This window comes from Alexandromys fortis, unplaced genomic scaffold, assembly GCF_014885135.2.
Source record: "Alexandromys fortis isolate MF-2015 unplaced genomic scaffold, M_Fortis_MF-2015_v1.1 scaffold_285, whole genome shotgun sequence".
Classification (NCBI taxonomy): domain Eukaryota; kingdom Metazoa; phylum Chordata; class Mammalia; order Rodentia; family Cricetidae; genus Alexandromys; species Alexandromys fortis.
In genome coordinates, this window is record NW_026068191.1 from 1,288,791 (window position 1) to 1,299,764 (window position 10,974).

Sequence of the window (10,974 nt, forward strand, 5' to 3'; positions counted from 1 at the left end):
GTGGTCCACATGCATGCCTGCACGTACCTGTGGTCCACATACATGCCTGCACGCACCTGTGGTCCACATACATGCCTGCACGCACCTGTGGTCCACATACATGCTTGCAGGGCAAACACAGTAGAGAGAAGGCCGCTAGTTTGTTCCCAGCTGCTCAGAACCGGAATAATCACACATAAACTATATTAATTAAATCACTGCTTGGCCCATTAGTTCTAGCTTCTTATTGGCTAACACTTATATCTTAATTCAAACCATTTCTAGTAATCTGTGTATTGCCACGTGGCCGTGGCTTAACGGGTAAAGTTCTTTTTGGCTCTGGCAGGGCTAACATGGCTTCTCTCTGTCTCTGCCTCCTTTTCCCAGCTTTCAGTTTAGTTTTCCCTGCCTAGCTAAGTTCTGCCCTGCTATAGGTCCAAAGCAGTTCTTTATTAATTAATGGTAATCACAGCACACAGAGGGAAATCTAACATCAAAACACTCATATCCAGAAATTATAATATAAATTTAAAAAATTATGTATTGGGATGCATGCCAGGACACATGTGTAGAGGTCAGAGGACAGCTTGCGGAAGCTGGCTGTCTCCCTTTACCATGTGGGTTCTGGGAGCTGAGCTCAGGTCGTCAGACTTGGCAGCAGACCCTTGCCTTTACCCACGAGGCCTTCTCTCCTACTCAGAAGCCCAGCTTTAATGCTAAATTGCAAAGTTTTGGGGACCAGAATAAGCTAGAATGACGTTGGTTTTGGTTTATTTCAGGTCTCCAGGTGTCTCTCCCTTCTGGGATGTGAGTTGTGAGATCGGTACACATGTAGTGCTGAGGGACCAGTGTGGGACAGTTTGTGACCATGAGATCCTGCAGTCCTGGCCCTTCCTCCTGATCAGTAGCGTTCGTTAGGACTGGGGACCTTGTTGTGCTGTGCCTCGTGTGAGATAAGAGGCTAGGCCAGAGGCTGTGCAGTTGATGTAAAATCTTTCTTTTTAACGATTCTGTTTTGTCTTTTTTCTGTTTTCCAGGAACTGGTGGATCGACTCTACTCATTTCGAGACAGCTATTTTGAGACACACGGTGTTGAGGATGCAGGACGGAAGCAGCGGGATGTGCAGGATGAGGTGGAGAAGACCCTGCAGCAGATGGAGGAAGTACTGGGTATGAGCGCCAGGGAGCATCCAGCCCCCTGCCCTTCTCAGCGTGGTGTCCTGTGTGGGGCTGTAGGTTAGACCACAGTGCTGCCATGTTCCTGTGTGGGATAGTGCTCTTCCACTGCAAAGGTTTGATTATAGCAAATGGCATAAAAGAATATACCTTTTGTAATAATCTTAATATGTTTACCTGATTCTTCTGCCTCTATTTTTTTTTTTCTTTTTTCTTTGAGACAAGGTCTTACTATGTTGCCCTGGCTGTCTTAGAATTTGAATTTAGACCAGGCTGGCCTTGAAATCACTTTTAAGTCTACTGCCTCTGCCTCCCAAGGCTGGGATTACAGGTGTGTGCCACCACACCTGGATGCTCAGGTGTTCTTGAAAGATTTTGACTGCTGATAGGCTGAAGTCTAACCCTTCCCATGGCATGCAGTCCCTGCTGCCTGTTTCCTAAACTCAGCTCTGAAGTTTTGTTTCCTGAGGACTTTTTTTCCTTTTCTCCTGAGGCAGGGTTTCTCTGTGTAACAGCTTTGGCTGTCCTGGAACTCACTCTGTAGACCAGGCTGGCCTTGGACTCACAGAGATCTGCCTGCCTCTGCCTCTCAACTGCTGGGATTAAAGGCGCCCACCACCCGGCTTGCCAAGGACTTTTAATTACTGCTTCTATTTATCTAGGAAATTCCCTCGCTCTCTTTAAATTGCTATTCTGATATTCATTTAACTTTAGTAGGTCGTATAAATCAAGAAATTCATCCATTTCCTTTTGCTTTTCCAGTTTGATGGAGTGTAGAGTTTTAAAGTATGTCCTTAAGATTACCTGGATTTCCTTGGTGTCTGTTGTGATGTCCACTTTTCTTTTTTCTTTTTTTTCTTTTATATTTTGGTTTTTCAAGACAGGGTTTCTCTGTAACATTGGAGCTTGCTCTGGAACTAGCTTTTGTAGCCAGGCTGGTCTCGAACTCAAAGAGATCCACCTGCCTCTGCCTCCCAGGTGTTGGGATTAAAGGTATGCGCCACCACCGCCCAGCTGTATTATCCACTTTTTATCTATAATTTTATTAATTTGGATCTTCTCTTTCTGTCTTTTAGTTAATTTGGCTAATGGTTAATCAGTCTTACTGATTTTTTTTCTCAAGGAACCAACTATTATTTTCATGGATTCTTTGTAACTTATTTATTTATGTTTTTGTTTCTGTTTTGTTTATTTCAGTCCTGAGTTTGATTATTTTTTGCTATCTGCTCTTTTTGGGCGTTATTTCTTCTTTTTGTTCTAGAGCTTTCAGGTTTGTTGTTTCTAACCTGAGATCTTTCTAACTGTTTTTTATAGGCATTTAGTACTATAGCACGCCTCTTAGAACTGCCTTCATTGTGTCCCACAAGCTTGAGTATGCTTGTTTTTCTGTTCACTCAGCTCTTAAAGACTTTGATTCCTTCTTCATTCTCTCTGGACGCACTTTCACTCAGTAGTGAATTGTTCAGTGTCCGTGAGTTTGCATACTTTCTGTTGTTTACCCAGCATTAGTCCGTGGTGGTCAGATAGGGTGCAAGGTGTTATTTCAGTTTTCTTACATACATTGAGATTTGCTTTGTGTCCGAGTATGTGGTCAGTTTTGGAGAAAGTTCCATGAGGTGCTGAGAAGAAGGTATATTCTTTAATGTTTGGGTGGAGTGTTCTGTAATTATCTGCTAGGTCCATTTGATTTATGACATTATTTAACTCCAGAATTTCTTTATTTTTTGTCTAGATGGCCTGTCTCTTGGCAAGAGTAGGGTACTGAATTTACCTGCTATCACTGTGTGCAGGTCACTATGTAATTTTAGCTGGGATAGTGTTCTTTTATGACCCTTAAGTTTGGTGCATATGTGTTTAGGATTGCAATGTCTTCCTGGTGGATTTTTCCTCTGATGAGTGTGTAGTGTCCCTCCCCATCTGGTCTGATTAGTCTGGTTTGAAGTCTATTTTGTCAGGTATTAAAATGGTTATACCTGCTTGCTTTTGGGATCCATTTACTTGGAATATCATTTTTCCATCCTTTTTTCCTGAGTGATGTCTTCTTTGATGGTAAGGTGTGCTTCTGCGATGCAGGAGAAGGATGAAGCCTGTTTTCTAGTCCAGTCTGTTAGTTTTTGTCTTTTTAGTAGGGAATTGGTATGAGAGTCATCAATGAGCAATGCTGTTTGATTCCTGTATTTTGTTGTTATGGTGTGGGTTTTCCTCTTTTGATTTGCTGTTCTGAAATTATTTATTCCTTTCAATTTTTGGGGTATAGTTAAAACACTCTACAGAGTAATGTTTTTTCTTCTAGTGCCTCAGTAGGACTGGATTGGTAGATAGATACGGCTTATATTTGATTTTAATGTGGAATGTTTTTCTTTCTTGTATTGTGATTGATAGTTTTGTTAAGGATAGTAGTCTGGATGGGCATCTCTGGTCTTTTAGAGTTTGTAGAATATCCTCCCATGTCCTTCTGGATTTTTGGAGACTCCATTTAGAAGTCAGGCTTTATTCTAGTGGGCCTGCCTTTGTATATTATTTTGTCTTTTTTCCTCGTGGTTTTGATATTCCTTTTTTATTCTGTATACTTAATGTTTTGATAATTACGTGTTTTAGTTAGGGTTTCTGTTGCTGTGAAGAGACAACATGACCATGGCAACTGTATAAAGGAAACCATTTTGATTGTGGTGGCTCACTCACAGTTCAGAGGTTTAGTCCATTGTTGTTTTGGTGGGAAACAGGCAGATACAGACAGACATGGTGCTGGAGAAGGAGCTGAGAGTTCTTACATCTTGTTAGACAACAGGAAGTGGTCTGATTCACTGGGCGTGGCTTGAGCATATAGGAGACCTCAAAGCCACTTCCACAGTGACACATTTCCTCCAACAAGGCTAGACCTATTCCAACAAAGCCACACCTCCTAATAGTGCCACTCCCTATGAGATTACAGGGGCCGATTACATTCAAGCCAGCACGTAAGTGGTGTGGAGGATTTCTTCTCAGGTGCAGTTTATTTAGTCGTCTGTATGTTTCTTGTACAGGGGAAATTTTCTTGTATGGTTTTATTGAAAATATTTTCTGTGCATTTGATCTAGGTTTCCTATTATTTGTAGATTTGGTCGGGGGAGCAAGCTAAGGGATAGGTCTGCACCAAGAGTCCCCAGGGAGTTGGAAGTTTGATAAGAGGAGGAGCTCCTGAAGAGTAAGAGGAAGGGAATCCCTGGAGAGAAGGGTGAAGTGGCTGGGCGAGCCCTGGGCCTGCACACAGAGGTGGAATCGGGTGGGAGGAGGGGCACCTGCAGGGAGGGCAGAGATGGTACTGGAAGGTAGTGAAAGTCTACCACTGGGGGTCTTTCTAGGTATTGGTGGCTGACACAGAGGAATGGGAATGAGCTGGAAGGCAAGAGAATTCCCAGGAAGGAGCAAAGTTGGTCCGCACTAAGGCTAGGTGGTGTCTCCAGCCATGTATCTGTTAAGGAAAAACACTCCCTGGTTTTTCACCGCCTGATCTTTACCCCTTCTTCCTAGGTCCTGTCCAGGGTGAGGCCCAGGCTCTAATGCTGAAGGGAAAGGCCTTGAATGTGACTCCTGAGTACAGCCCTCAGGCTGAGGTGCTTCTGTCAAAGGCTGTGAAGCTGGAGCCTGAGCTGGTGGAAGCCTGGAACCAGCTGGGTGAGGTGCACTGGAAGAAAGGGGATGTCGCCGCTGCTCACACCTGCTTCTCAGGAGCCCTCACCCACGTGAGCTGCCAGTTCCCCATACAGTTGGGAAGTAGGGGATTCCTTTGGTTCTCTGAATTTCTCTCCAGGAAGAATAGCAGATCAGAAATGAATCTGAGCTAGGAGAATAGAACCAGAAGGGAGGTCGGATGGGGATCAGAGGAGAAAGCTGAGGTCAGTGTGGACCTGGAAAGGGGAGGGAGAATCAGGGCAGTTGAGTGTGTGTCTCTCCATTTGCAGTGCAAGAACAAAGTCTCCCTGCAGAACTTGTCAATGGTGCTTCGGCAGCTGCAGACCGAATCCGGAGATGAGCATTCTCGTCATGTCATGGACAGCGTCCGGCAGGCCAAGTTGGCTGTGCAGATGGATGTCCTTGATGGCCGCTCCTGGTGTGAGTGTTAGGAAAAGACGTCCAGGCTTGTACAGTAGCGGTTCTGAGCCATGGCTGCGTACTAGAATACAGCAGTGGTTCTCAGCCATGGTTATGTACTAGAATACAGTAGTGGTTCTCATCCACGGCTATGTACTAAAATCATTGGGAGGCCAGCTGTGAAGCCCTGAGCTTGTTTCTCTCTTTTTTTTAAACTTTGTGTTTGTGCATGTGTGTGTGCACGTCCATGCATGTATGAATGCCCATGCACACGTGGAGACCAGAAGATGCTGTTGTATCCCTAGGTGGAGTTACTGATGTTTGATGGGTGCCTGGCTGGGATCTAACCTCTGGCCCTATGATTCTGCTGCTTGCACTCCTCACTGCCGAGGTGACCTGCAGCCCCTTGTTTTGAAGAGCTGCTGTTGGAGCTCTTGGAGACTTACATTTCCCTTTAAGCAGTGCAGGTGTCCTTGTTTACCTTCTGTTGCTCCAGTAAACATGACCAAAAGCTACTTGGGGAGAGAAGGATTTATTTCAGCTTATCACTGTCCACTGTAAAGGGAGGCTAGGCAGGAACTCGAGGCAGGAACCTGGAGACAGGAATTGAAGCAGGAAGGCTGCTTACTGGTTTGCTTTCCGGTGTCACGGTTAAGCACCTACCTGTCCAGGTGTGGTGCTGCCCACAGTCATTTGGCACACCTCCCCTATCAATCATTAATCAAGAAAATGGCCCGCGGACATACCTGCAGTTCAATTGGATGGAGGCGTCTTATTGAAGATGAATTATTAAGAATCCCCCTCTTCTCAGATGACCCTAGCTTGTGTCAAGTGATTCCCTCCAAACCAAACAAACAAAAATCAACATAAGCACCACCCTTCCCCCCAACTAAAACTAGCACACAGGGCTTTTGTAAAATCATTGGGAGTTCAAGTTTCAGTTTATCTCAGTGGAATTTGAACTAATCAATACAGTGTAATACCTGGTTTGGGTGAGAGGTAAGGCTTTTCAGAAATAGACTTCTGAGTCTCCGTGCTCAGGAGGTAGAGGCAGGTGGATCATTGCTAGTTTGAGGCCAGCCAGGGCCACATTGATGAGATTCTGACTTAGGGGGAAAATGGCTGGTGACATGGCTTAGTGGTTAAGAGCACTGGTTGGTCTTTCAAAGGATCCAGGTTCAATTCCCAGCACCTGTTTTACAACTCACAACTATCTGTAAGTCCGGTTGCACAGGATCTGATGTCCTCTTCTGATCTCCACTACTGCGTGGTGTAGTGCATTGACATACACACAGGCAAAACTCGCATGCACAGACAGTAAAAGTAAGTGAATGTTTTTTAAAGAAAAGTTTGGAAGCACAAAACCTTACAGGCCCCTACCCCTCCCTGAGGATGTATAGTAATTAATGGTTGTTGGCGGAGGGAGAGACATTTTCTTCTGTGTTGTGACCACTGGTAAGGTTCCCATATCCCAGCAGGTTAAAATAAGCAGATTGAAGAAGGGGGGTCTGTGGACGTGGAAGGGAACAGGAGAGGGATAATGAAGGACATACATACAATAAAACATATCCTATGCGTGTATGGATTATTAGATGCAATAATGTATGCTAACAAACACTTTAAACATGCAGACTCCCGAGAGCTGCTGGTCGCATCTTGGACTGGGCTCTGAGATGGTGCACTGCTGTTGCTCTTGCAGATATCCTGGGGAACGCATACCTTTCTCTTTATTTCAATACTGGCCAGAACCCTAAGATCTCCCAGCAAGCCCTCAGTGCCTATGCTCAAGCAGTAAGTACTTGGGATCCCCAGGGTGGACGCAGAGGCAGCGACTGAATCAGGAGTAGTACTGGCAGAGATGGCTCACAGCTCACGTGTCTGCATGGGGACTTTAGATGTTAGGGATGGGGCCTTGAGTTTCCTCGGTTTCTTACAGGCACCCGTAGTGGAAGCATGGAGCCTATTCTGGCATGCTCATCTCTTCTTAGTAGGGCAAAAAGCTTAGTAGAATAATGCTTGCGTAATGTTAAAGGGCAGAGAAGCTCTGAAGATTAGGTAGTGGCTCCGGGTCTGCCGTGGTTAGGCTTCATGTTTGCAGGGAGCCACACAGTGCAGCTCACACATGCTCTGTGTTCTAAGCTGTGCTTATGCTGAGGACACTCGCTTGGTGGTTGGCTCCCTGAGGCTTAGAGTGCCCTCTCTTCCCTGTTAGAAGGCTCACTCTTACTTTCAGAATGCTGTTTATGTAGCCTTCCTATTCATCCCATCCTTTGCGTTCAGGTTCTTTACACAGTGGCTGTTGACCTTCCTCAGCTCTCTGCCCCTTTAAGCAGCTATTGTGAGTTCAGACCGTGATGCAGAGACTGCCCAGAGGTTTACCCCAAACTGTGCATTTTTTATTTTATAAACTGGGTCTCAATGTGAAACCCTGACTTGCCTCAAACTTGAGATCCCCTGTCTCTGCCTTGTGGGGGCCGGTGTTATAGACACGTCCGGCCTTCTACGCTAATTGTAAAGTTTTGTGAGTGTTTACATTTTTTTTTAAGAAAGGGACTAATTTCTTTTTTATATATATTTATTTATTTATTATGTATACAATATTCTGTCTGTGTGTATGTCTGCAGGCCAGAAGAGGGCACCAGACCTCATTACAGATGGTTGTGAGCCACCATGTGGTTGCTGGGAATTGAACTCAGGACCTTTGGAAGAGCAGGCAATGCTCTTAACCGCTGAGCCATCTCTCCAGCCCGTGTTTACATTTTTAAGAACATGCAGGCACCAAAGCTACAGATAAACCCTGTCTCGAAAAAAACAAAACAAAACAAAAAAAAAATAAAAAAGAACATGCCGTCAAAATTCTGTGTTTGTTCTCTGCTGTATCGTTTTTGTTTAGTTTTTCTAGTTAGGGTTTCTCTGTGTAGCCCTGGCTGTCCTGGAACTCTCTGTAGATCAGGGTGGCCTCAGACTCACAGAGATCCACTTGCTGTTGCCTCCCGAGAGCTAAGAATAAAGGTATGTGCCTCCACTGCCCGGCACATAGTTGTTTTTGACTCTTAACTTTGTCTTCTGCATTTAAAAACATCTTTGAAGCAGCTGTTTGAGTGGTCTTAGTTCGTGATGCTGTGCCTAGGTACTGAACATATTTAGAAACATCAGCACTGTTTTCCCCCCGCGTTTCTCTGCGGGTCAGAGCTGAGTCCTTCCTTCAGAGTCAGAAGTGACTGACTGTGTCCCTGAAGGAGCTGGACAACACCATGACTGCCTTATAAGTCATGCCTTAGCCTTTCCTCATTTGTACCTGTGTTACGACTTAATTCTGAAAAGTCAGAATTCGTTCATATTTTTATCTTTTATCTATTTTTGTAATACTGTGTGGGTTAGTATGACCATATTTTAAAGTTGTACACATTGAGTCAGCTTTGTATCTCCAAGGCTTCAAGAGGGAGTGGTGCCCCATACACTAGTTACTGATGAGCTGAGTGGCGACATGGGTGCAGATAGCATTTCAGCTCGGAAGAACCTCAGTCTCTTCTGAGGAGATGAAGTCTGCAACATGTTGAGCTTGGGCGTCCTTAAAATTGAGTCAGGATGTCATTGATCTTTTTATCCTGTTGCAGGAGAAGGTTGACAGGAAAGCGTCTAGCAATCCTGACCTTCATCTCAACAGGGCGACGGTAAGACCTGGGGGTGGGGCTCATCTGCAGGTAAAATACAAAGGACACACAGGGCCTGCAGAGATGGCCGGGAGGCTCTGACAGAGGACCTGGTTTGGTGCCTAGCCCTGTGCGGCTCTAACTTCAGTTCTATGGAACCCGAGCATACCCATGGCACACACACATACACACAGGCAAAACACTTATAAAATAAAATGTCTTAAAAAAAGACAGCTGAGCCTTAGCTTCTGAGGTAACTGACTGAGTTACACAGAGACAAAGCTGGGCACAGGCCATGAGAGGAAAGCCCGATTCTGTTTAGGAAGAGCTAGCTGAGTCCGACTTCAGTGTGACCTCAGTGTGACCCCAGGAGTCTCTTAAGGGAAGGAAGGGACTGAGGCAGATGGGGAGGTGGCTTAGGAGAGTTCCGATTTTAAGTATGAATAGAATGACATGACCCAGCATGCTCCACAGCTTCAGAGCTTGTGAGTTGTGTCCTGGAAATGGGTTTGTCTTTGTACTGTCTTCTCCTTGGCCCAAAGAATGGGGCCCAGTATAGGACAGGACCATGACTGAGGGGGTACAGTTGTCCTCTGACGGGAACATGACTGAGGGGGTACAGTTGTCCTCTGACGGGAACATGACTGAGAGTATACAGTTGTCCTCTGACGGGACCATGACTGAGAGTATACAGTTGTCCTCTGACGGGAACATGACTGAGAGTATACAGTTGTCCTCTGACGGGACCATGACTGAGAGTATACAGTTGTCCTCTGACGGGAACATGACTGAGAGTATACAGTTGTCCTCTGATGGGACCATGACTGAGAGTATACAGTTGTCCTCTGATGGGACCATGACTGAGAGTATACAGTTGTCCACTGTAATGTTTCTTCCTTGTAGGTTGTTTGTCTATCCTGATAATCTGGGTTACTTTCCTACAGTTACATAAATATGAAGAGAGTTATGGGGAGGCCCTAGAGGGTTTCTCCCAGGCGGCTGCACTGGACCCTGCATGGCCAGAGCCCCGGCAACGAGAGCAACAGCTCATGGAATTCCTCACTAGGCTAACCAGCCTCCTGGAGAGCAAGGTGAGCTGCCAGTCACCTACAAAAGGAGTACATTTAGGTGGTAGTGGGCAGGTGATTTGGTCAATATGCCAGCTTCCAGCTGGTCTATTTCCCCTTCTATTGCAGGGAAAGACAAAACCCAAAAAGCTCCAGAGCATGCTGGGAAGCTTGCGTCCAGCCCATCTGGGCCCTTGTGGTGATGGGCGCTATCAGTCAGCCACTGGGCAGAAGGTGACCTTGGAGCGCAAGCCCCTGAGCTCGCTGCAGCCCGGGGTGAACAGCGGTGCTGTGGTCCTGGGGAAGGTGGTGTTCAGCCTGACCGCAGAGGAGAAAGTCCCCTTGTGAGTTTCATTTCCTTCCCCATTAACTAGTTGTTCTCACTTTCTGGCTGGTAAAGACATTACACACATCATCGGCTTTCACTACTGCTCCATGTGCAGGCCTGTCTAGGAGATAGCAAGCGATCTCCTTTATTATTATTGTTGTTATTTTACAGTAGTAAAGTTCTGTTATATTTATCTTATGTATGTGTGTGGCAGTGCACGTGTGCCTGTCTTCATGTGGCATTCAGAGAAGGACCGGTTCTTCCAACGTGTGGGTCTCATCAGATGTGGCCACCAGGCCTGGCAGCAGGAGATTTAACCCAATGAGCTGTCTTGCTGGCCTCCAGTAGTCTCACGGTAGAGGCATTTGTGGGTTCTGCCACTGCCTGTTGTTTTCCCCTGAGTTTGCTCCTTTGTCAATTCCTAAATTCATACCTGAAACTCACAGGTCATTTTTAAAAAATGTGCATGAGTGTTTGTGTGCACGTCTGTGTGCTGTGTGTGAGTGTGTGCATGTCCGTGTGCTGTGTGAGTGTGTGCACGTCTGTGCTGTGTGTGAGTGTACATGTCTGTGCTGTGTGTGTGTGCAGGTCTCTGTGCTGTGTGTGAAGTTCAGAAGGCTTCAGATTCTCTGGAACTGGAGTTATGGATGGTTGTGAGCAACCATGTGGATCCTGGGAACTGAACCTGGGTCCTCTGCAA

The 10,974-nt window shown here is 45.8% G+C and overlaps 1 protein-coding gene across 3 annotated transcripts in view; it reads left to right on the plus strand.

Moving 5' to 3' along the window:
* Positions 1 to 10,974, plus strand: part of Ttc5 (tetratricopeptide repeat domain 5) — a 28,144-nt gene that overhangs the window by 4,001 nt on the left and 13,169 nt on the right. For 2 of the 3 annotated variants that reach the window (XM_050129503.1, XM_050129505.1), the window contains exons 2-8: positions 1,017 to 1,149; positions 4,666 to 4,877; positions 5,097 to 5,247; positions 6,926 to 7,017; positions 8,844 to 8,900; positions 9,824 to 9,970; positions 10,076 to 10,290. In XM_050129503.1, coding sequence (XP_049985460.1) covers positions 1,017 to 1,149; positions 4,666 to 4,877; positions 5,097 to 5,247; positions 6,926 to 7,017; positions 8,844 to 8,900; positions 9,824 to 9,970; positions 10,076 to 10,290 — 1,007 coding nt within the window. Of the gene's footprint in view, positions 1 to 1,016; positions 1,150 to 4,665; positions 4,878 to 5,096; positions 5,248 to 6,925; positions 7,018 to 8,843; positions 8,901 to 9,823; positions 9,971 to 10,075; positions 10,291 to 10,974 lie in introns of those variants that run through there. The other variant, XM_050129506.1, reaches the window with a different exon arrangement.